Source organism: Cynocephalus volans, chromosome 4 (genome assembly GCF_027409185.1).
Source record: "Cynocephalus volans isolate mCynVol1 chromosome 4, mCynVol1.pri, whole genome shotgun sequence".
NCBI lineage: Eukaryota > Metazoa > Chordata > Mammalia > Dermoptera > Cynocephalidae > Cynocephalus > Cynocephalus volans.
In genome coordinates, this window is record NC_084463.1 from 148,967,045 (window position 1) to 148,994,842 (window position 27,798).

Here is a 27,798-nt window from a genome sequence, read left to right on the forward strand (position 1 = left end):
CAAAATAGACAGTTGAAGAGGAAGTTATGATTACCAGCTTAGGTCACATGACAAACTTTAAAAGCTTCGGCTGAAGCAGAAGTTTATATATATATAAGTATATATACATACACATGTATATGTATATTTGTATATAGGTATATATATGTATGTGTGTATATATATCTGTGTGTGTGTGTGTGTGTGTGTGTGTGTGTGTATAAAGTTTTTTTAGCCCTTTTCCTTTTTCCCCTCCGATACTTCAAATAAGAGCATTGGTGGTTTAAAATTCAATTTGGATATGAGGTGTGAGTATGTATAAGTTGAAATCAATTGATGATATGGAAGCTGAAGGGACTTTGTGTGTTCCTTGTTTGGGAAAAGAGTTTTACTTCATGGCCAAAAGCTAAAAGTGAATAATAGGAGCTAAAATGATAAATTGTTATATTTATACTACATTTGCTCCTATGGATTCAATGCTAAGTTAGGGTTTAGTCTATCCAGTTATTTTCACATGTTTCCTTTTTTTTTTTTTTTTTGACCAGTAAGGGGATCACAACCCTCAGCACAGTGTTATCTGCACCACGCTCAGCCAGTGAGCGCACCAGCCATCCATATATAGGATCCGAACCCACAACCTTGGCGCTACCAGCACCACACTCTCCCAACAGCCACGGGGCCAGCCCTTCACATGTTTTCTTATGTCAGGTAACACAATGATATAATGAGGAGAAACATGAAATAAAATATTGGAAACAGAAATCCTCATTTAAGATAATATAATTTTTTATCTAGCAAATCCAAGAAAGTTAACTGAAAATACATTATATTAAGAAAGAGAGTTCAGTGAACTGCCTGAATTTTAGATTAAATTTCTTGAATACTAGCCATAATTATTTAGCAAATATAATATGGAGAGAATAACTTTCATTAATAGAACCCAAATTACAAATATAAATGCAAACAAAAAACGTGAAAGACTAATATAATGAAAACAATAAAAGAATTACCAAAAACAATAAAAGAATTACTGAACAATCCTAAAGACTTAAATACATAGATAGATTATGTTTCCAGATCGAATAATTCAATGTGATCAAGTTGTTGATCCTTTTCCAAATTACTTACAATTTAAACACATTGCCATCAAAATTCCAGTAAGTTTCTGAAACCTTCTAAAATTTTTCTAATACTAATGTTATACAATGTTGTTTTAATAAGAGTACTGAGTGGTAGAACTCATATCAGATAGCAAAGTCTACTTACATGAATTAAAACAATAGGGTATTTTTAATCATTTAATCAAAGAAAACAGTTTAGAAATAGATACATAAATATTTTCACATTCAATGTAATAAACATGGCCGGTCAGATTAGGAAAGAAGGTTGGATATTTCGTAAATATCTTGAAAACATTCATTTTAGGGCAACAGGAAGCCATTTGAAAAGTAGATATAATTATTTATACATATATACACACAGAAACATACACAAACATACATTATCTTCTTCTCTAAAATTTCCCACATATGTACACGTATATTTTTCTACTCCGAACTTTAAATATCAAAAAATGTAAGTTAACTTTGAAGAAAATATTTATACATTGTTATATAATCTTGAAATAGAAAAGGCAGAAAACTCTAATCGAACGTGATTGACAAGCATCATTGAAATAAAAGGTATAATCTTTTGACACTGCAAAAACAACATCTAGGAGAAAGTCAAGTTTTGTATTATACTTTACAAAATCTCTTTTAAGTCAATACAAAGATTTGGGACATGCCATTGAAATCAGGTAAAATATATGGAAAACTCAATTCATAAAAGAAGTACCAATGGCAAAATATATCACTATTAACAAAATGAATGAAAAATATTGATTTACAGTGAGATATAATTTTGCTTACATAATGCAAAGATTACAAATATTGAGAAAAATCTATGCTCAATAAGGCTGTGGAAAATAGCAACAAAAATATCTGGGAGAATTTACTGAAAGATATAAAAAAATTTATGAAATTTTTCAAAAGTTTAAGAGCATTAGTGAAGACCTAAATGAATGCAAACATGTTATATCATAAGTAGGAAGATTCAATATGACAAAGGTGTCAACTTTTCCCAAATTTACCAGTAGCATAAATGCAATTCCAATAAAAATCAAAACAGGCATTTTTTAATATGACAAGCTGAGTTAATATGTATTTGGAGAAACAAAGGCCCACGGTAGCTGAATCACTTAAAAATAAACGAATAAATAAAAAATCATACAGAGAATAATTTCCTAAGTGAGATACAGAAGAGCTAACTGTCCATATACAGATGGAGAAATTTGGCTACATTATGAAATTCTTATTCATAAAATTTATTATAAAGCTATAGTAATCAAAATAGCATGGTATTGACACAAAAACAGAAATGTAAACCAAGGCAACAGAATAAAAAGCCCCAAAGCAATCCAGTCACATAGTCAATGGGTTCTCGACAATGGTGCCAAAGGTGCACACAGCAGGGGAGAAAGTGCATCTTCAATAAATGGTGCTGTGACGAGAGGATGTCCACAAGCAGAAGAATGAAATTAAACCCCTATCCCATACCATTTACAAAAACTAACTCAAAATTGATTAAGGACTTAAATGTAACCCCTGAAACTGTAAAACATTTGAAGAAAACACAAGGGAAAAGCTTCATGATATTAGTCTAGGAAATAATTTTTTGGATATGAATACAAAAGCACAGTTAATAAAAATAAAAAATAGACAATTAGGACTCCATAAAAATGAAAATCTTTTGCACTTCCTAGGAAAAAATCAACAGAGTGAAGACACAACCAGAGAATGGAGAAAATATTTGCAAACCATCCATTTGATAAGGGGCTAATATCCAAAATAAATAAGGAATTCAAATAACTTGATAGTAAGAAAACAAGTAACCAGATCCAAAAATAGGCAAAAGATCTGAATAGACATTTTTCTGAAGAAAACATACCAATGGTCAGCAGGTATATGAAAAGTGCTCAAAATCACTAATTATCAGAGAAATGCTAATTAAAACCAAAATAAAGTATCACCTCATACCTGTTAGAATGGCTATTATCAAGAAGCTGAAAGATAAAATCACTAATTATCAGACACATGCAAATTAAAACCGCATTAAGATATCATCTCATACCTGTTAAAATGGCTGGCTATCATCAAAAAGGTGTTGGTGTAGACGTGGAGAAAAGGAAACCCTTATAAACTGTTGGTAGAAGGTAAATTAGTACAGCCATTATAGAAAACTGTATAGAGGTTCCTCAAAAATCTAAAAATACAACTACTATATGATCCTGCATTCCCACTGCTGGATATGCACTTAAAGATAATGAAATCAGTATGTCAAAGAGAAATCTAAACTCTTATGTTCACTACAGCATTATTTACAATGACCAAGATGCGGGATCAACCAAAGAGTCCATCAATGGATAAATGGATAAAGAAAATGTGGTATATATACACAACTAAATACCGTTCAGTGAAAATAAAGAAATAAATAATTTTAAAAAATGAAAAAGTTAATCTCACAGCACCAGGGGCTGGGGGTGGTAGGCTTGGGAGATGCTGGTCAAAAGATCAAACATTTCAGTTAGGCAGGAGGAATTTGTTCAAGAGATCAATTGTATATATGGTGACTATAGTTAATAACAACGTATTCTATTCTTGAAAGTTCCGAAAAGAGTACATTTTAAGTATACTTACCAAAAAAAAGGGTGAGAGAATGCATATGTTAATTAACTCAATTTAGCCAATTCACAATGTATACATATTCAAAAGAATATGTTGTGCATGATGAACATACACAATTTTTGTCAATCAATGAATAAATTAATAACATTTTTAAAATAGAATTTAAGAATGGTGATTTTTATTAAATGAAATAATAGCATTGTAATAAAGAAGAACCACAAACTGAGAAAAGACTTTGTAATACATATGAACAATAAAATTTAGTAAACAGGATTCTTAAAGAACTCCAGCAAATTGATAATGGAAAAACAAACGGTAGAAAAACTGGCAAAAGACATAGCTTCACATTTCATAGGATGTTGGAAAAACTGGATGTTCAATAAATGTATGAGTATATGCTCAACTTTATTAGCAATAAAACCACCATGACTTCACAGTCTTATACCTATTACAGTAGCAAAAACATCAAACACCCCTCATCTCACAATATCAGGTGTTGGTAAGGATGCAGAGTAATGGAACTGTTATATGCTGCTGTGAAGAGTGTAACTTACAATATACACCATTATGGGTAAAATGCAATCATCTGTAAAAGTGAACATGTAAAACACAACAGAATTTCTTTCAGGACATTCATAGCAGCTGATGTGCAATATAAAATACTGGAAATGACCCACATGGCCACTGATTGAAAGAACACATAACCCATGGTCTAGCAAGAATAGATAACCCGTGGTATATTCACACATGGAATAAGGTACAGCAGAGGAAATGATGAGATGAAAGTGACATGCACCATCACGTTTAAATCTTAGAAAGTCACCATTGTAAATAAAAGTAAAATTCAGAAAACTAGCAACCATATAATTTTAGAAAGATAAGGAATAAGAAAATCTAAATGACATATTTTTTTTAATTTTATTTTGTCGATATACATTGTGGTTGATTATTGTTGCCCCTTACCAAAACCACCCTCCCTCCTCCCTCTCCTCCCTTCCCCCAGCAATGTCCTTTCTGTTTGCTTGTAAATGACATATTTTAAGGATACATACATATAGAGCCAAGCTATTTTTAGCTATGTTTACCAAAAAGTTTAGCACTGGGATTACCTCTAGGGAGAAACAGAGTAATGGCTTCAGGGAGGTACACACAGATAGTTTTAATGACACTGATAATTTTCTAGGTAAAAAGCTACAAAATGTATATATTGCATATATTATTGGAGATGCATGGAAAATTACATAACAAACTTTTAAAATAAAAGTTCTAAAATTTTTTTTCAGTTAGAAAAGTAAACTCTTAAAGCATACATGATATTCCATGTTACAATAAAAGCAATTCTATTTTCCTCCTGGTGTGTGATGTTTCAAGATGGCTGCAAACCAAGAAAAACTTGATTTTTTGCATAAAATTGAAAAAGAAAATTTTGTTTATACCATTATAAATCATTTTTAAGTCTGTAAGTCAAGTACTTAAGTTGAATACAACTTATAGGGAGCACAATACTTATGTAAAATTACACATTTCTTTACTCATATTTTCAACATTATGAAGACAAAATAAGAAGCTTTACCTATTCTTCAAAAAATAGTGACAATGCACATGATAACTAGTGAGAGAAATCATAAACATATGTTTATAACTTGGATTAGTATGGTTTTCAAAACAAAAGTACAGTTTCATTCCTGTAATCAAGAATTAAAATCTGTTTTTATCATCAACCACATCCCATCTAAAAAAAATTGTCCACTGATAATGTATTTAACTAAACACATTATCATGTGCCATCCAAATATCCTGAACTATATGCATAGACATAAACCAGAGTAACAGAAGTAATCTTAAGACAAAATGCATAATGCAGCTGTAGAAAGCTGCTCTGCTGGTACAATAATGAATGCTACAATTTAAAAATCACTCTTTTGGCCCCAGAAATTAATTTTAAGTAAAACTCATATTGCTTTCTCATGAATATGCATGATAATAAATTTTCAAAAGTAGCTTGTTTTTCCTCTTTTGTAAAGAATAAACCACTTTCTTACAAGTTCTATCGAAATATAAACTGATAAAAATAAAGTTACAAGGTGAGCTTAGTTTTACTTTTACTTGTAATAGGACCTGTGCCTTTTATTCCTCCTCCAGGATTTCTCTATTAGATTGATTACAAACTAAATAACAATTTATTCTCCTTTTTTTGATGGTTTTGGATAAATACAAAGAAGCATCCCTAGAGAATCCCTTGAATTGACTAAATCATCCATTCTTCGAATTAATAACAAACATGGTCAGTGTGGGAGATGTTATTATTCTGTCTATAGATAACTTTCTACACCAGAGTTTTTCCATAGCATTATTCATCTCTGAATTTCTCAGGGAGTATATTAAAGGATTCAACATGGGAGTGGTAACCATATAAACCACATTCATGGATTTATCAATGGGAAAGTTGGAAACAGGTCTAACATACATGAAAATACAAGGAACAAAAAAGAGGGCAACCACTGTGAGGTGAGAGCTGCAGGTGGACAGGGCTTTGCGCCTCCCTTCCTGACTGTAAGTGTGAAGGGAGTTTAGGATGACTCCATAGGAGATTAGCAGAAGGATAAAGACAATGACACAGATTGCTCCACCATTGGCCACTACAGTGAGGCCAATAACAGTCACGCAAGTCAGTGCACACAAGTTCCGATAACGGGTATATGTCACAGGCAAAGTGGTCAATGACATTTGGGCCACAGAAAGGAAGACTGTACACAGAGGCAAGTTGAACCACAGAGTGCACAAAACCTCCAACCCAGACCACCACCAACAGCAGGATGCACACCTGTCGACTCATGATGGTCAAGCAGTGCAGTGGCTTACAGATGGCCACATAGCGATCATAGGCCATCACCACCAGAAGGAAAACCTCAGCACCCCCAAATAAGTGTTCTATGAAGAGCTGACCCATGCAAGCTTGGAAGGAAATAGTCTTTTTATCACAGAGTAAATCGGTATTCAATTTGGGTGAAATGGCAGTGGAATAAACAGCATCCATGAGTGACAGACAGGCAAGGAAGAAGTACATTGGGAGCCCAAGGAGGGACTGGCAATAACAGTCACCACAATGAGCAGGTTTCCCAGCATCGTGACAATGTATATGAGTAAGAAGAGGACAAATAATACTTTTTGCACCTCTGGGTCTTGAGAGAGGCCCAAGAGGACAAATGATGTGACATTGTTACTCTGTCCCATTTGTTCTTTTAGAAGGCATATATCCAAGATAAGAGCTCAGGAGACCAAGACCTGTAATGAAATTGTGAACAGAACTGAGAATACGCCCATTAAGTCATGATGTCATGGAGCACATCTGCGCTGCTGTATCTTCCCCAGTGCTTTACACACAAGCATTTAGTAAATATCTATCTAGCTCCTCTTCCAAAGAGCCCAGTAGACCTTTTCATGCCAATTCTATTTCTTCTCAGATAATTTTAGTTGGGACTATAGGTAAAAAGTTCTATCTCCAAGTCTTAGTTGAATTCTAAAGAGAAGAATAGACAAAGGGCCAACAGTCATTCACACATTGAATAACTATTTAAAATGTGACTTATTGTGTTACGAGCCTACACTCTAACCAAATGAGGTCACTGGCCTGGTGCTAAAATGTGACTTATTGACATAGCATTGATAAACAGGGAAAGGGTTCTTCTTTTGAAAAAACAAAAACAAAACTTCGTCTTTGGTGGTGGTGATAAACTCTAAATAAATAAATGCTCATAAAGTCAATCCTTTGAGTTTATAGTATTGGGCTGAGTTAACTACAACGTGATCTGTGTAGAACCAGAAATAACAGTTCTTCTGAAATTCTTCTCACAGTGTTATGGCATTCCACTGTTAGATGTACAGTCTTCATGAATTTCTCATTGAATTTCAAGAGACTTAAATTTGAACTGTGTCAAATAACTACAAAATTATTAAGCATACTTTTTCCCCATAGTAGTTACCAGGCCTGACTCTCTGACTGTTGCTTTTTAATGACCTATAATTCTATTCATTTAATCATTGGCTGTACCCCAATTTTTAACACACTTACATACACTATCCTGATTTTCAGCAAATAATTGTGAACTGAACTGAACTATCTCAATAATATCACCAAATATTGCTTTATCTCCAAAATAGAACTTCAGTGCCCAGATTTCAAAATGAAGCATACTCAAGGAAAACTTCCAAGCTCAGTGTAAAAAGGCATGGATTGAGTCACTTTCTAAATGCGATTACAAGTCTGTCCCAGTTTGGAAAACAAAGGAATGGACATAGACAATCTCAGAATCCTTTCCCTTCCAACTGTCTATGATACTATTAGTTCAGACCTACTTAATTCTATCGTGATAACAAGGTTTTTTTTTTTTCATTTTCATACTTTTATAAATAAATAACAATTTCCAGGCTTATCACTGGTACTGAAAAATGCTAGCCAGTGGTAAATGAAATTGGATCATTATGTAAAGCAATAATGACTAAATTTTCACATTCAGTTTAGCTACGCAAAATCCAAGACATTGTTGGAGAAAGCGCACAGCACAGTGGTGAATGCTGTGGCCTCTGGAGCCATAGCACATCTGTTGCAATCCCAGCTTTACCACTTGCTATGTGACTTTGGGCCACTTAGTGAACCAGTCTGTGCCTTGGTTTCATCCTATTTAGAATGAGGATACCTATAGTAGCTACCTCTTAAGGGTGTTGTTTTATTACAACAAAGTAAAGTGCCTAGAACGCTGCTGGGTACCTGGTAAAGGATGACTATCTAAGTGACAATGACAGCTATTATTAGTGTTCTTTGATACTTCACTGCAAACATTGGATCAGAACAAATTGTCTGGATCTTTTTCAACCTGATGGCAATTATAGATGTATTCCAGGATAAAAACAAATAGTATGCCTGTAATTCATAAGCCCTTTAGGAGGCATAGGATAAAAATCATATGTCGTAGGAATTATCTATCTTGTTATATATGAATAGTATTATTTACCTATGAGGAAATGCATTTTGATGAGAATCAAGTAGAATAATAGGAAAAAAGTAGAATCCATATCAGAGAGAGAGCTAAATAGTAGAAAATGAGAAAAAAAGAAGAATCAAAAGAGAAAACAGAGAAATCAGAGTTAATAAATGAATATTCACAAGTAAGGAGAATATTAATGTATTAATTCACTGAGGCTAGTATTCTTTACAAAATCTTCTCCAGAAAGATTTCTTTTAGTGAGAAAGTTCTAGAGGCCCAACCACCTGAGTGCTATGAGGTGGACCCTCAGGAGGCTTCTTGGGCAGTCATAAAAAATAAACACAAAGCACATCCTGATAAAGAACATTTTTCAATATTAAAAATAACTGATTTCTCAATGCCTCTAGCTCTGATAGTTAAGGATAAACACCACAGAGAAGAATGAGAAAAATACAGATACAAATGCACTTTTCTGATGATTCATTGCTGATTAAAATTACAGAATTACTAAACCTCAAATATAGACAAGATTATTTCATTCGCTTATATCTGGAAGCAGGGAAGGACATATACAGAACAGCTGGAGCTTGCTTTAGAAGCCAGCTGTGATGAACATTCTACATGTCTCATTCACACTGCTGCCTCCAGCTGACTCAAGAGTTCTGCCATTGCTGAAGCTATAGGCTGCTAAGGCTACATGTTGAAGAACATGAAGGTTTAAAGTAGTCAGTATCTAATTATCTTCTTTTCACAGCTTACTTTCTGCAAGGTTTTAGTGTCCTTACACCCTTTAATCAAATAAAATCCCATAATAACAAAAATATTTTCCTTGGTATTTTACAATTACAGTTTTAAAAATCTACTAAAGGGAAGTAGATAAGGTACTTCCATGAGCATGGATTTCTTTATGTATATGTATTGCTTTTTTGTTGAGATAATTTTAAGATTCACACATAAAAGCCCATATCAAGCTTCTAGAACATGATAGTCACTTGTTCCTTCACACTGTTACACACTGGCATGATATGCAATTTTAAATTCTTTAATTCATATGTATCTAAATGTAGTTGCACATCTTTATTGATTATCATGTAAAATGTAATATCGCATAAACTAAGATTATAAATCCATAGAATTATTTGTTTTACATGTAACATGACGTGTTCCTTCTGTTCTTTGGCAAAATGAAAAGTAAACACCTATCATGCTGTACGCTAAAACCAAATATACTTTGTATACTTTGATTAATTTCTGTGCTGTGCTAGCTTAGTTTTCCCATTCAGATTCCTCTAATAAAAACATGATATTTATGACAGCTATATTTCAGAATATTAAAAAATTTTCAATGTGTATTTTGCCAGTTGTCTCAAGAACTCACATTTGGGTCTTGTCTTTGGTTGAGAAAAATCAATGCTTCCTTCACCAAGGGTAACTGTAGATACCTCATGTGTCCGTGTGTGATCATAGAACACATGATAATGTATGACCAATCTCTGGATCTAGAAATAATTCCAAGTGGCTACAGTTTCCAAATTTCCAAACAGGCTTCCCATCATCTCATCCTTCAGAGGAATGTAGAAGCATACAAAGCAATGCCTAAAATGTAAAAACGCTTAAGTGCAATGTAAGATGCTATATTTGCATGACTACATAAAAAGGGACCTAATCAGTGAAAATTGACCTAGCCAAGCCCATTATTTGGTGGCACAAATAAGTAGAAAACTTAAGAACAGTAAAATTATTTACTTGAATTTTTTTCTTGTCAATTATGGTGAAGCAACCAAAAAGTATTTTACCTTAATTTTACGATTTATGATAATATTCATGTGCCTAGCTACTAAGCTCTGTACCTAACAAGGCAAATGCCAGGATTTAATTCACTGGAATATACAACAACAGAACTTAGTCAAAGATAGAATCACAAATCTTCTGTCTTTTAGTCACTCAAACAACATTTCCTTACGACTAATTCTTTCCTCACTAAAAGCATGTTCCTATTTCTCTCCAATCTCATCCCAGGAAATTGAGACTTTCTACAAATTCCTATGAGCAATGATAGATAAACAAGAAAACATCACCCCTAAAGGACTAAATACCAACTAACTACATACACCAGCTTGAGCAGAAATGTGACTTTTCAGAAATCTCTTGGGCCATTCTATCTGGACAGTAATTCTTCCATTTTATAGGTGCTGACACAGTCTATCACTTTTAACATCATCACTATTTTAAACAAAAGAGACTGTAAGTCATTAAAGATTAGTTTATTAGAGTATTTGGAACAACTTCAAATGAAGTAAACTTTTCCAACCAGTTTTCTTCCCTAGAAAAATCCCTAAAGAAAAAAGACTTGAATCTTGCCAAGAAAGAATAGCTAAATGCCAAGAAATGTGAAAAGCCTGTGATGTGAAAAGAATAATTCTAAAGTCAATTGAATAATAAATTATAAGTTTCACATTATAAAATGTTTATGTAAGGCAAATAATATTTAAGCTAAAATGAAAGGGGGAGCAGCCCTGGTTCCCTTACCCAACCACACCCCTAGCAATGGAGGCCTTACTCTGGCTGTTAGAAAGTCTCTGCCCAAGAAGCCCTAAGGCAGAGAGGCACAGAGGCTCAGAACCTGGGAGGTTATTGAGGTAGGAATTCTAATTTGTGAGAAGATAGGTAATCACAGTTCTGCAGCTTCAGGTTGCAGTGCCGGCTTTTGATGAAGGTCTTAATCTGGGTCAGATGTAACCATAATGATCTTTCACCCATTAATCCAATCTCTTAATTCCAGTCCAATATCAATTGAAGAACAGTCTCTACAAGAAAGAAATTGTTATTTTCCAACAAATGAATAGTCTAAGGGCTTCCACTGTTACTTCTTTAACTTGTCTTGCCATCAGCTCCATCAAGCATCTTTATCTCATCGGCATATGTCATAAGGGCCTTAGATAAAGAGTCACATAAATACTTACCTGAACCAGCTAATGAATTTTATTGTGTAATGAGCTCCACTAAAATTTGGTGGTTTTCTTTGTGAGTGTGTGTGTTTGTGACAGCAGGCTGGTATAGGAACCTGAACCCTGGACCTTTCCTGTAGCTATTGCACTGTACTGTAACCAACTGATCTAACTAGACAGCCCAGCAGTTTTCAATTTATCTAATAAATGGATTAAATCCAGCCACCCCAGATGTAATAATACACATTACTTTTAAGATTTACTTGTATTTCTAAGCACTGTGGCTCTATTAAGAGTAAGTGGTAAAAGATGCACAAACACCTTTAATTCAACTTAACTACCTGAAGTGATCAAAGCTACTGTGGATTAAAGTATGACTCCTAGATGGAAAACTAATATATGCATAAAGCAAAATATTGTATGTCTCTTCCGGCTGAATTCAAACTACTAATACTTTCTGTTTATCTGATTGAAGCAAAAGCATGTGCAAACTCAGATGATGCCTACACAACAGCCCAAAATATGAATTTATTTGCACTCATAAGAAAAATACATTGAAAATATTAATTGACATAGATGTTGCCTCAAAATACGCCATAGTCTATAGTAACTTTGTTACCCATATCTATTGTCAAACTAGAAAGTTAAAGGTATATTCTGTTTTTTTCTTCAAAAAATCAAAAAGGGCTTGTTGTGCACATCCTCTCCAAATAAGAACAACAAAAAGACTTAGTAAAATGTGAAATACATGTGCTTGAAAGCATTGAAAAATCTTACTAGGAATGGCAGGCATGTGGGGCCAGTATTTTGAAGAAAAGTGAGAGAGCTAACCCCTGCATTTGCGGTCTCTTCCCTCTAAAGATATGGAATAAGGGGTCTCTTCTCTCCAAAGATACAGAATAATCTTTAAAGCCACAAATGAAAACAAGAAAAACTGGGTGGAAATTTCTATGGATGCTTTACCCCTAGGGACGACAATGAAATTGAAGGTCTACCAATAAGAAAAGTCACATAGCCTTTTATTTGAGACCACAAAGTGTTGCATTCTTGAAGTAGGGGGTGAATAGAAAATACAGTAGCCTTCAAAGTAACTCAAGCCAAGTTTGAACCATCTAATTTTTTGATTGGGTGAAGGTTATCTGGAATTTTACTTCTTAGATTCTAGCTGCCAGCCAGAAACACAAGAAATCCTCTCTTGAAGAAGAAAACATCATAAAAAAGTCTTAAATTATTTCTGAAACTTTTTGTGTACAAAAGCACCTGGAGGGGCCCCTTTACCGCAGACCTGCCTAGTGGCTCCATCCCCCACAAAAAAGAGCAGAATGGGCTTTTTTACAGCAAGCTTACCTAGGTGCCATACCATTTACCCAATAACACCTTGAAGGGCCACTTCAGTGCAGCCCTGCCTAATGGTCCCACCCACCATCCTAAGCAACTGAACCAGGCCCCTATTTTCAGGCCTGCCTAGCAGCCCCATCACCAAAAATAAGTGGCTGGTTTGGTCCCTCACTACAGGCCAGCCTAGTGGCCTTTCAAACATCCAAGAAGTACCTCAGTGGGCCCCTCATTGCAAACCTGACTAGAGGCCCTGCTCCCTGCCCAAAAAGCAGCTGGAACTCTCAATACAGTGCCACCTACTGGCTTACCCCCATTGTGAGAAGTAGTTAAGCAGCTCTGCCCTTGGCAGAGCAGCTTCTGAACCACTGAAGGAAGCACAAATTCATGAGACAAGCCCGAAGAAGTTAGTGTTACATGGAAGGGGCACCAGCAGACTGGTACTCAGCCAGCTCATCAAAGTGTACCCAGACCTCTGGCTCAGAGAAACACTTCAGTTGTCAGGACCCAGAAGACCTGTCCCTGAGTCTTTGAATTGTTCACTACACATGTATCTGAGTGAGAAACAGCTTGGCTGATGTGCCCCTGATGGTTCCACCCCTGGTCCTGGAGGCAGCACCGGCAAGCCATTCCCAGAGACCCTGACACACCATACACCAACACCTACAGATTGAGAATAAATACAGCAACCACATCTCCAGTGAGCCAGTGGCACATAGCCAGCCTGTGAACCAATATGGTGATCACTCCCCCTGCCAAATGTGCCAACACCACCACAAACCTCCCAGGCATAGGTTACTGACTTAGTCACAGACATAGAAAAAGTAGACTACAACTGAAGCAACTACACAGAGTCTACACTATGCATCCATCCTGAACAAAGCCATTGCACTCTACCCAATCAACACTATAGGACACATTTGTAGGTGTAAGTCTTTCCCCATGCAAGCCATTCCACAAAACTCAAAGAGGTGACTGTCCACCAGATTTACAGATATCAATAAAGGGAAACAGAAAACATGAAAAACAAAGTTATATGACATCTCCTCCCCCACAAAATCGTAACTGAGTCCAAAGAATCAAAAATTTCCAGCTTGCCTAAATAGAAATTCAAATGAATGATCTCTAGAAAATTCACCAAGATACAGGAGAATACAAAGAGTTCAACAAAATCAGAAAAACACTTCACAATATGAATGAGAAATTCAGCAAAGAGATAGACATCATTAAAAAAACAAACAGTAATCTTGGAGAATTTGAAGAATTCACTAAATAAAAAAAATACATATGAGAGTCTCAACAACAGACTACATCAAGCAGAAGAAAGAAATTCTGATCTTAAAGACAGCAGCTTTCGGGCCGACCCCGTGGCGCACTTGGGAGAGTGCGGCGCTGGGAGCGCAGCAGTGCTCCCGCCGCGGGTTCGGATCCTATATAAGGATGGCTGGTGCGCTCGCGGTGCGGCCGGTCACAAAAGACAAAAAAAAAAAAAAAAAATGACAGCAGCTTTCAAACAACACAGGAAGACAAAAAGAAAGAAAAAAGAATTTAAAAGAACGGACAAAGCTTCCAAGATCTATGGGATACTATTAAGTGAGCAAATTTTCAAATTACAGCCATTCCAGAAGGAAACGAAAACAAAAAAGATGTTGAAAGCCTATATAATTAAATAATAGCTGAAAATTTCCTAATCATGGCAAAGATACAAGCATCCTAATACAACAAGCTCAAAGTCCCCAGATAGATTGAACCCAAATCGGTCATCTCCAACACCAATTGTAATAAACTATTCAAGGTTAAAGACAAAGAGAGAATTCTAAAAACAGTAGGAAAAAAACATCAAGTCACTTTTAAGGGAATCCCCATTATACTAACAGCAGACTTCTCAGCAGAAAACCCTACAGGCTAGGAGAGATTGGGATGATGGATTCAAAGTACTGAAAGAAAAAAGAAAAAAACCTGCCATCCAAGTGTGTCCTACCCAGCAAAGCTATTCTTTAAAAATATAGGAGAAGTAAAGAGTTTCTCAGACAAGCAAAAATTAAGGGAATTCATCACTAGACTGGTCTTGTAATAAATGCTTATGGGAGTCCTACATATAGAAGAGAAAGGATGACAACAACCATCATGAAAACACAAGAAAATATAGCACTTACTGGTAGAGTAAATATGCAAATTAAAAAGAGAAAAGAACCAAACCTTACCAGTACTGAAAACCAACAAACTGCATGGACAAACAATAAGAGAAGTAAAAAAGAACAAAGAAAACACAAAACAATAAGAAAATAACCCATGAAATGACAAGAGTAAGAACTTACATATTAATAATAACATGGTGGCCAGCCCCATGGCTCACTCGGGAGAGTGTGGTGCTGGGAGCACAGCAGCGCTCCGGCCGCGGGTCCGGATCCTATATAGGGATGGCCAGTGAGCTCACTGGTTGAGCGCGGTGCGGGCAACGCCCAAGCCAAGGGTTGCGATCCCCTTACCAGTCACAAAAAAGACAAAAAAATAAATAAATAAATAAAATAATAATAATAACATGGAATGTAAAATGGAGTGAATGCCCCATTGAGAGGCATAGACCAGCTGAATGGATAAAAAAATGACCCATTGGTATGCTGCATATAAGAAACACACATTACCTACAAGGATACTCATAAACTAAACATGAAGGAATAGAAAAAGATATTCCATGCAAATGGGAAACAAAAGCAATCAGGAATAGCTATATTTCATTAAAACAGACTTTAGATCAAAATATGTACTAAAATACAAAGAAGGGCACTATATCATGATAAAGGGATCAATACAGCAACAGGATATAACAATTATAAATATATATGCACACAACACTGGAGCATCCAGATATTATTATCAGCAAATATTATCAGATCTAAAATGAGAGTTTGGCACCAACACAATAATAGTTGGGGACTTTAAAACTCTACTCTGAACCTTAGAAAGAACAGACAGAAAATCAAGAAGGAAACATTAGATTTAAGTTATACCATAGATCATGGGGGCGGGCCCGTGGCTCACTCGGGAGAGTGCGGTGCTGATAAGTTATACCATAGATCAGATGGACCTAATAGAACACTTCATCCAAAAACTACAAAATACAAATTCTTTTCATCAGCACATGCAACCTTCTCCGGGATTGACCCTATGTATGTTAGCCTAAAAAATAAGTCTCAACAAGTTCAAAAGAATCAAGTGTTCTTTATGACTATAAACACTTATCAAAGTGTTCTTTATGACATATCAAGTGTTTTTTATGACTATAATGGAATAAAATGAGATTTCATTAAAAAGAGGAACTTGCAAAACTACACAAATACATGGAAAATAAACACCGTGCTCTTGAACAACCAATGAGCCAAAGAAGAATGAAGAGGGAATCAAAATATTTCTGGAAACTAATGAAGACAGAAACATAATATACCTAAAAATATGGGATACAGCCAAGGCAGTATTAAGAAGAAAGTTCATACCCATAAATATTACATCAAAAAACTAGAAAGATTTCAAATAAACAGCCTCACAATGCACCTCAAGGAACCAGGAAAGCAATAACAAATTAAACCTAAAATAATAAGAAAAGAAATAATAAAAATCAGATCAGAAATCAATGAAATTGAGACTAAAAATACAATACAAAAGATCAAACAGAAAATTGACTCTTTAAATAGATAAACAAAATCAATGAACCATTAGCCAGATTAATCAAGAAAAAAATAGACCCAAATAAATGAAATCAGAAATGGAAATGGAGACATTACAACAGATAGCTCTGAAATACAAAGGATTTTCAGAGATATGAACAACTATATACCAATAAATATGAAAATCGGAGTAAATGGATAAATTCCTGGACACAGGTACTGTAGTGGATTGAATTACGTCCCCCCCAAAACTCACTGAAGCTTGAATTGTGTCCCCAAGTTTCATATAATAGAAGCTTAATCCCCACAATAACTGTTGATGGTGAGAAATCCTATCATGGTAATTGAAAGGTGGGGCCTTGAGGAGGTGATTAAATTGTAGAACCATGCTGCAGTGAATAGAGTAAAAATCGTGGTCATGTGCATTGTTTGGAGGGCTTTAAAAGGAGGAAGTTGTCCTCCTGCTCTCTCTCTGCTCACTCTGCTTCCACCATCTTGCAATATGAGACCTTTGGGTCACTGTCACCACCACCAGATGGACATTGGACTTCCCAGCCTCAAAAACTGTAAGCAGTAAATTTCATTTTTCTTTATAAATCACCCAGTTTCAGGTATTTTCTTATAAGCAACAGAAAAAAACTAATACAGATGCCCTACTAAGACTTAACCAAGAAGAAATAGAAAATTTAAATACACCAATAACAAGTAACAAGATAGAATCAGTAATAAAAGTTCTCACAACAAAGAAAAGCCCAGATCATATGGTTTTACTGCTGAATCATTAATAAGGTACAGGCAAAGATGAGTGATGATGTAACATGTCTATTAAATGTGCATAGTGTAATCTCAGAATAAGGAGATTACCAAATTCGGATTGAGGATATTCTACAAAGCAAAGAGGAGATACTCCTCAAAATGTTAATATAATAAGAAGTATATAAGTACTGAAGAACTGTTACAGATTATAATAAATGAAAGAGAAATAGCAACTAAATTCAATATATGATACTGGATTTGATCCTGGACACCAAAAACAAAAAACAAAAAAAACAATCCTATAGAGAACATTATTCAAATATTATTCAATTTTCTGCTATTTGGATATGGGTATATATTAGGTAATAGTATTGAATGCAAGTAATTAATTCGATAATTCTCTGGGTTTACATGCACACAAAAAATATGCCTTTGCTCTTATAGGATATACATGTTGAAATACTTTGGAGTACAGAGTCATGACTGATGACCAGAATATATAAAACAATCTTGAGAAAGAATTAGTTTCTTTACAGCTACAAATCACAGTAATCATGACAGTGTGATACATACATACGGTTAGACAAATGGGTCAATGGAATAGACTGACTCTGGAAACACACCCTTGCATTTATTGTCAATTTATTTTTTATGAATGCCAAGACAAGTCAAAGGGAGGAAGAATAGTCTTTTTAAGAAATGCTGATAGAACAATTGGATAATCACATGGAAAAGAAGCTGGATCCTTTCCTCACACTATACACAAAATTAACTTCAAATGGATCTAAACCTAACTTTAAGAGATAAAAACATCAAATATCTGCATAAAGTAGAATAAATCCTAATGACCTTGGATTAGGCAATGGCTTCTCAGATATGATACCAAAAGTACAAACAATAAAAAAGTAGGTAGATAAAGAGAACTAAAATTTTCATCCAAATTAAAAACTTTTGTATTTCAAAACACACCATCAAGAAAATAAATACAATATACAGAATAGGAGAAAATATTTGCAAGTTACATATATGATATGGGAGATCTAACAATTCAAAATTTGAAGAGAAAAAAACCAGCCCAAATAAAAGGAGAGCATAGGGTTTAAATAGCAATTCTCTATGAAAAATATACAAATGACCATGAAAATAGGCTTAGCATCATCATACATTAAAGAATTGAAGACCTGAAACCATAAAATTATTAAAGGAAAATACAGGGTAAACACTCCAGATAATAGGACTTAGCAAAAACTTCATGAATAACACCCCAAAAAGCACAGGCAACAAAAGAAAAATAAATAAATGGGATTATATCAAAATAAAAACCTTCTGCACAGCAAAGGAAACAATCAACAGAGCAAAAAGGCAACCTACAGAATGCGAGAAAATACTTGCAAACTATACATCTGACAAGGGTTTAAAATCCGGAATATACAAAGGACTCAAACAACTATATGATATAAAAACAAAGAATCCAATTTAAAAATAGGCAAAAAAGATGAATAGACATTTCTCAAAGGAAGGAATACAAGTTGCCAACAGGTAAATTTTTAAAAAATGCTCAGCATCACTAGTCACCAGAGAAATGCAAATCAAAACTACATTGAGATATCATCTCACCCCAGTTATACTGGCCATTATTGAAAAATCAAGAATAACAGATGCTGCTGAGAATGTGTGGAAAGGGAAACTCTTTTATGCTGTTGGTGGCACTGTAAATTACCACAGCCATTATCGAAAACAGTTTTGAGGTCTCTCAAACAACTACAGGTAGAGTTACCATATGATCAGCAATACTGGGTATATATCGAAAGGAATAGAAATTATCATGTTGAAGGGATACCTGCACTCCAATGTTCATTGCAGCTCTATTTACAATAGTCAAAATATTTAATCAATCTAAGTGTCCATCAATGAATGAATGAATAAAGAAAATGTGGTATATATACACAATGGAATACTACTCAGACATTAAAAAAAAAGAATGAAATTCTTCCATTTACAGCAACATGGATGAGTCTGGAGAAAATTATGTTAAGTGAAATAAGCCAGACAAAGGAACAGAAATACCACATGTTCTCACTCATAACTGGTTGCTAGGAAAAAAGGAAGGGAGGGAAGGAGGGAAGGAGGGAAGAAAGAAGGAAAGAAAGAAAAGACCACAACAATTTGTTGTACTTTCAGAAGGAGAGAACAAACCTAAGGATAATAGAGATGGGAGGGAGGGAGAGAGGAAGGGAAGGGTCTTGGGAATTGATAGGTCAGGTAAAGGACATAAAGAAATAATACAATTTGGAAGAATGAATATGCTAATAATAAATTTTAAAATGTAAAAGAAAATATAATGTTGCAAGAATATCTTTCATTAACATAACCAAAAAGATCAAATGCAAGCAAAAATATGAAATACTTATATAATGGAAACAAAAAATGATTACTGAAGAATATCACATACCTAAATAAATAGACTTTTCACATTTCCAAACAGAATAAGTTAATGTGATCAAGGTGTCAATTCTTTCCCAAATTAATTATACATTTAGTATACTGCCAGTCAAAAATCTGGTAGGTTTCTGAAACCTTCTAAAATTATTATTATTATTATTATTATTTTTTTTTTTTTTTTTTTTGTCCTTTTTCGTGACCGGCACTCAGCCAGTGAGTGCACCAGCCAGTCCTATATAGGATCCGAACCCGCGGCGGGAGCGTTGCAGCGCTCCCAGCGCCGCACTCTACCAAGTGCGCCACGGGCTCGGCCCATTCTAAAATTATTATAATGCAAATGTTTTAATAACAGCATTGATTGACATGACATATTTCAGATATCAAAATCTACTTTCATTAACTAAAATAATGGAGTATTTTAGAAATAATCATTTAATCAGAAATGGTAGTTTAGAAATAGATACACAAATATTTGGACATTAAATATAATAAATTAGACATGTCAGATTAGGGAAGAGGTTGATTTTTTTGTAAATATCTTTAAGAAAATTGGTTTTATGGCAACAGGAAACCAATTGAAAAGTAGATTTAATTCTTTATACACATGTACACACAGAAATACACATGCACATACAAATATACATTATCTCTTTCTTTAAAACCTCCCACACACATAAATGCATATATATACACACTCAAAATTTTAAGTATGAGCAAATTATAGTTAACTACAGAAAATACATATAGATTCCTATATGATCTGGAGGTATAAAAGGCAAAACTTCTGATGGAATATGATTGGCAAACATCCTTGAAATAAAAATCACCATTTGACAATACAAAAACAACATCTAGGAGAAAAATATAAATTTTGTATTATAATTTATAAAATCTCCTTTAAGTCAATAAAAGATTTTGAATATGCCGATGAAATTTAGTAAAGTATATGGAAAATGAATTCATAAAAAGTACCATTGGCAGAATACCACACTATTAACAAAATAAATGCAAATTGTTGATTTATAGTAAGATGTAATTTTGCTTAATGCAAAAATTCCAAATAATGATAAAAATCTATGTTCAGTTAGGCTATGGGAAAGAGCAACTAAAATATCTAGGGGAAATTTATTGAACGATATAAACAATGTTTATGAAGCATTACAGAAGACATTAATTAATGCAACCATGTTATATTCATGGGCAGGAAGACTCATTGTTACAAAAATGTCAACTCTTCCAAATTTTTCAATAGCATCAGTGCAATACCAATAAAAATCTCAAAAGCTTTTTTTAACATGACAAGCTGAAGTAAAATGTACATGGAGTTTCTTTTTCTCTGCATTTGCAGCACCATGATTGACTTAGAGAAAATATACTAAGTGAAAGAAGTCGGGCACTGAAAGAGAAATACCACATGTTCTCGCTAATTTGTGGGAGCTAAAAATAAATAAATAAATAAACACACAAACAAATAAATGGTGGAGGACAGGGAAGAAGATGCAACAATCACAACAATTCCCTGAACTTGTTAATACAAGTGAACAGATATGATGTTAATGGAGGGGGATTGGGGAGAGGAACAGGGGAAAGAGGAACTGGTAAAGGAACTTGAAAATCAACTACATTGCATATTGATAAGTTAAAATGCAAAAAACTGTGTATGGAGAAACAAAAGCCCAAGGTGGCTCCATCACTAAAAAAAAAATAATAATAATAAAAAAATAAATTACTGAGAATGATTTCTTAAGTAAGATATAGAAGTGCTAACCATACACATAAAGACTGAGAAATCTGACTACATTAAGAAGTTCCAATTCTTAAACTTTTCTATAAAGCTGTAATACTCAAAACCACATGGTATTCACATAAAAACAGAAAAATAGATCAATGGAACAGAACAGAGAACCCAGGAAAAAATCTACTCATACAGTTAATGGATTCTTGATAAAGGTGTCAAAGGTGCACACAATGGGGAAAGAACAGTGTCTTCAATAAATGGATGTCCCAAGTCAACTGCATCTCCACATGCGAGGAATAAAATTAGATCCTTATCTCACACCATCTGCAAAAATCAACTCAAAGTGAACTAAAGACTTAAATGTAACACCTGAAACTGTAAAATATGAGAAAAAAACACAGGGAAAAGCTCCATGACATTTATCTTGGCAATAGTTTTGTGGAAATGAACTCAAAAGCACAGGTAACAAAAATATAATATAGACAAATTGGATTGCATCAAAATTAAAGCCTTCTGCACTGCTAAGAAAACAACCAACAGAGTGAAGACACAACCAGAGAATGTGAGAAAATATTTGAAAACCATACATCTCATAAGGGGTTAATATCCAAAATAAATAAGGATCTCAAAAACTCGATAGTAAGAAAACAAATAACCCAATAAAAATATATAGGCAAAAGATCTCTGAATAAATATTTTTCTAAAGAAGACATATTAATGGCCAACAGGCATATGAAAAAAGCTCAAAATCACTGATCATCAGAGAAATGCAAATTTAAACCACAATAAGAAAACACCTCATCACTTATACGTGAATCTAAAAATGTTGAACTCATAGCAGGAGAAAGTTTAATTGTGGTTACCAAGGACTGAGGCCAGGGGCACAAGGGAGATGGTCAAATGATAACAAATTTTAGTTAGGAAGGAGGAATAAGTTCTAGACATCTGTTTTATATATGATGACTATGGTGACTATAGTTAATAACAACGTGTCGCGTTCTTCAAACTTCCAAAGAGAGTAGATTTTAAGTATTCTCACCGCAAAAAAGTGTGAGATAATGCATATATTAATTGCCTCAATTTAGCCATTCCATGATGTATACATATTTCAAAAAAGTATGTTGCACATGACAAACATCTACAATTTTTGTCAATTAAAAAATAAATGAATAAAAAAGATTTTGAAAATTTAAAAAGTGAAGTTGACATTTGTCAAATGAAATAATAGTATAATTTAAAAAAAACCAAAACTAAGAAAAGACTCTGCAGTGATATAAACAATAAAGAAAGTGATATAAATAATAAAGAAGTAGTACACAGGATGCCTAAAGAATGACAACAAAATAATAATGGAAAAATAAATAATGGAAAAATTGGTAAAAGACATAGATACACATTTTATAGAACACTGCAAAAATTGGATGTGCAATAAACATGTATATGAGTCTATGCTCAACTTTATCAGCAATAAAGATTGCAAATTAAAGTCACCATGAACTCACAGTCTTATACCTATTACATCAGCAAAAGTGTCAAACATCTCACAATATCAACTATCAATAAGGATGCAGAGTAATGGAACTGTTATACACTGCACACCATTACAGGAAAAATGCAATCATCTATAAAGGTGAACATGTAAACATCCCACTTAACACAAAAGAATTTCGAAAAATGCAATCATCTATAAAGGTGAACATGTAAACATCCCACTTAACACAAAAGAATTTCTTTCAAGATGTTTAGAGCAGCACTATCTGCAATATGAAACACTGGAAACTACCCAAATGGACACTGAACAGATAGACCACCTGTGGTATATTCACATATGGAATAACATACAGCAGGGGAAATAATGAGACAAAAGTGATGTGCAGCAACGTAGGTCAGAAAACTAAGTACTATATAATATTAAGAAAAGTAAGGAATAAGAAAATCTAAGCAATATATTTTAAGGATACATATATATACAGTTCACCTATTTTTAACTATTATTAACAAAAAGTTTAGCATTGAGGGTGGGAAAGGTGGAGGAGGATTGTAGTTAGTGAGAAATCGGTTAATGGACACAGGGAATGATTACATTTTACAATTATGAGTATGCGAATTATCCTGATTTGATCATCACACAATGTATATGTGTATTGATATTCAATTCTGTATGCCACAAATATGTTTAATCAATTATTTTTCAATAAAAATTAAACAAGTTTAGCACTTGGATTACTGCTGGGGAGAGACAGGGGAATGACATAATGTAGGTACACAGAGATAGTTTCAGTGACATTGATAATATTCTAGTAAAAAGCCCAAAAATTTATGAATAAATTGCACATATTATTGGATACTCATGACAAATTACAAAACAAAGTTTTTAAATAATAACATTACTAAAATATTTTCTCAGTTAGAAAAGTAAATTCATACAAAGCATAGGTGATATTCCATATTAAATTGAAAGCAACTCTATCTTCTTCCTGCTCTGTGATGCTACAAGATGGCTGAACTGAGAAAAACTTAATTTTCTACATAAAATAGAAAAACTAAATTTTGTTTATACCATAGCAAATCATTTTTAAGTCTGTAAGAAAAGTATTTAAGTTGAACACGACTTTTAGGGAAACCCACACTTATGCAAAATTCCACATTTCTTTACTCATATTTTCAGCACCATGAAGACAAAATAAGAAGCTTTACCTATTCTTTGATGAAATGGTGAAAATGCACATGACAAGTAGTGAAGAAAATCAAAGATATGCTTACAAATTGGATTAGTATGGTGTTCAAAACCAAAGTAAACAATCTTTTCCATAATCAAGAACTAAAACCTGTTTGTATAATCAACCACAGCCCATCTAACAAAATTGTTCACTGATAGTGTCTTTAACTAAACAAATTATCATCTGCCATCCAAATATCCTGAACTGAAATGCATAGACATTAACTGGAGAAATGGAAGAAATCATAAGACAAAATGGACAATGCAGCTATAGAAAGCTGCTCTGCTGATGGAGTAATAAACATTACAATTTAAAAACCACTCTTTTGACTGTAGAAAAGTATTCTAAGTATAAGACAGATTGCTTTTCCCTGAATTTGTAATTTCTCAAACACACACAGTTTGTTTTTTCAAACGCAGCTTGTTTTATTTTTGTTTTTAAATTTTCAAATGCAGCTTGTTTTTTCTCTGTTGAGAAGAATAAACCACTTTCTTCTAAGTCCCATTTAAATATAAACTGAGAAAAATAAAGTTACAAGTTGAGCTTAGTTTTACTTTATATTTATAATAGGACAAATACTTGTGCCTGTTACTCATCCTCAGAATTTCTCTATTAGATTGATTCTAATCTCAAATGATGACTTAATCTACTTTTATGTTATTATTATTAACATATTCATTATTAGAAATCATGATTTTTCATTATGCCTTTTACCAAACCTATCCCTACCCAAACTTCTCACTTCTCTCTCTCTCTCTCTCTCTCTCTCTCTCTCTCTCTCTCTCTCTCTCTCTCTCTCTCTCTCTCTCTCTCTCTCTCTCTCTCTCTCTCTCTCTATTCTTTAGTACCCAGTTATAAGTGAGAACATGTGGTGTTTCTCTTTTCTTGTCTGGCTTATTTCACTTAATATAATTTTCTCCAGACTCATCCATGTTGCTGGAAATGGCAGATTTTCATTCTTTTTTATGGCTGGGTAGTATTCCACTGGGTAGTATTCCACTGGGTATATGTACCACATTTTCTGTATCCAGTCATCTGTTGAAGGGCACTTATGTTGGATCCATATTTTGGCTATTATAAATAGAGCTGTGATAAACATGGGAGTGCAGGTACCACTTTGACATGATGACTTTTGTTCCTTTGGATATATACCGAGTAGTGGGATTGTTGGATCATAAGGTAGTTCTATCTGTAGTTGTCCGAGGAACCTCCATACTATTTTTCATAGTGGCTATACTAATTTACAGTCTCACCAACAGCATAGAAGAATGTCCCTCTCCCCACATCCTCACCAGCATTTGTTATTCCTGGTGTTTTTAATAATGGCCAATTTAACTGGGATGAGATGATATCTCAATGTGGTTTTCATTTGCATTTCTCTGATGACAAATGATGCTGAGTATTTTTTAATGTACCTGTTGGCCACATGTATTTCTTCCTTTGAAAAATGTCTAATTTTTTTTGCCTATTTTTAATTGGATTATTTGGTTTTATACCATATAGTTGTTTGAGTTCTTGTATATTCTAGATATTAAACCATTGTCAGATGTATAGCTTGCACATAGTTTCTCCCATTCCATAGGTTGTCTTTCTGCTCTGTTGATTGTTTCCTGTAAGTGCAGAAGATATTTAGTTATATATAATTCCATTTGTTTATTTTTTCTTTTGTCGCTTGTGCTTTTGGGATCTTATTCATAAAATCTTTGCCCAGTCCTACTTCCTGGAGTGTTACCCGTATGTTTTTCCTTAGTAATTTTATTGTTTCAGGTCTAATATTCAGATCTTTAATACATTTTCACTTGATTTGAGTAAATTGTGAGAGGTACAGATCCAGCATAATTTTTCTGCATATGGATGTTGGTTTTGTATAAATACAGAGAAGCTCCCCTAGAGAATCCATTGAATTGACTAAATTATTTATTATTAGAATTACCACCTCTTTGTTGCTTTAGAACTGGTAACAAACATGTTCAGTGTGGGAAACATTCTTATTCTGTTTATAGCCAAATTTCTACACCAGAGTTTTTTTATGGCATTATTCATCTCTGAATTTCTCAGGGTGTATATTAAAGGATTCAACATGGGAGTGATTACCGTGTAAACAACAGCCATGGATTTGTCAATGGGAAAGGTGGAGACAGGTCTGACATACATGAAAATACAAGGAACAAAAAAGAGGACAACCACTGTGAGGTGAGAGCTGCAGGTGGACAGGGCTTTGCGCCTCCCTTCCTGGCTGTAAGTTTGAAGGGAGCTTAGGATGACACCATAGGAGATTATTAGAAGGACAAAGATGACCAGACAGATTGCTCCACCATTGGCCACCACAGTGAGGCCAATAACGGAGGTGTCAGTGCATGCAAGTTCCAATAATGGATACATGTGACAGCCAAAGTTGTCAATGACATTGGGGCCACAGAAAGGGAGATTGTACACAAAGACAAGTTGAACTGTGGAGTGAACTAACCCTCCAACCCAGGACACCACCAACAGCAGGATGCACACCTGTTGACTCATGATGGTCAAGTAGTGCAGTGGCTTACAGATGGCCACATAGCGATCATAGGCCATCACCAGCAGAAGGAAAACCTCAGAACCCCCAAATAAGTGTTCTATGAAGAGCTGGCCCATGCAAGCTGGGAAGGAAATAGTCTTTTTATCACTGAGTAAATCTATAATCAATTTGGGTGAAATGGCAGTGGAATAAACAGCATCCATGAGTGACAGACAGGCAAGGAAGAAGTACATTGGGGAGCCCAGGGAGGGACTGGCAATAACAGTCACCACAATGAGCAGGTTTCCCAGGATCGTCACAATGTATATGAGTAAAAACATGACAAATAATGCTTTTTGCACCTCAGGATCCTGAGAGAGGCCCAGGAGGACAAATTCTGTGACATTATTATGCTGTCCCATTTATTCTTCTATAAGGCATATATTAGAGATGAGAGCTCAGGAGAACAGGACCTGTAATGAAATTGACAACAGAGCTATGAATACATCCATTATATCATGAAGTACATCTTCATTGTTATATATTCCACAGTGCTTCACACACAATAAACATTTATTAAATATCTATCAAGCTCCTCTTCCAAAGAGCCCAATATACCTTCCTTGACAATTCTATTTCTCCTCAGAAAATTCTTGTTGAGCCTGCAGGTAAGTGTTAGAGAATATTCTAAAGGGAAGAGTAGTCAAAGGCCACATATTGCATAACTCCCGATTTAAACTATGTGACTTCTTGACACGGAAGTGAGCAATGACAAATAGGGAAAGGGTTTCTGCTTTCACAAAAACTTACTCTCTGGGATTAGAGATAAACTCTCAATAAATAAATTGGCATAAAGTCAGTCCTTTCAGGTTTTAGCATTTGTGCCGAGTAACTGTTATGATCTCTGTAGACTCAGAAATAACAGCTCTTCTGAAATTTCTCATTCAATATGATGAAACCCCACTATTAGACATTCAATTCTTTATGTCTCAAAGGATGTTCCAACTTCAT

General features: G+C 34.4%; 1 protein-coding gene and 1 pseudogene across 1 annotated transcript; both read right to left on the minus strand.

Annotated features, from left to right (window-relative positions):
- Positions 1–5,957: 5,957 nt before the first annotated feature.
- LOC134376511 (olfactory receptor 4A5-like) lies at positions 5,958–6,938 on the minus strand (annotated as a pseudogene).
- A 17,084-nt stretch (positions 6,939–24,022) lies between these two features.
- On the minus strand, positions 24,023–27,209 carry LOC134374911 (olfactory receptor 4A5-like). Its single transcript, XM_063093045.1, has 2 exons — positions 26,311–27,209; positions 24,023–24,053 (listed from the first exon to the last, which is right to left on the minus strand). The coding sequence occupies exons 1-2, from the start codon at positions 27,207–27,209 to the stop codon at positions 24,023–24,025; spliced, it is 930 nt and encodes a 309-aa protein (XP_062949115.1).
- Between the last annotated feature and the right edge of the window lie 589 nt (positions 27,210–27,798).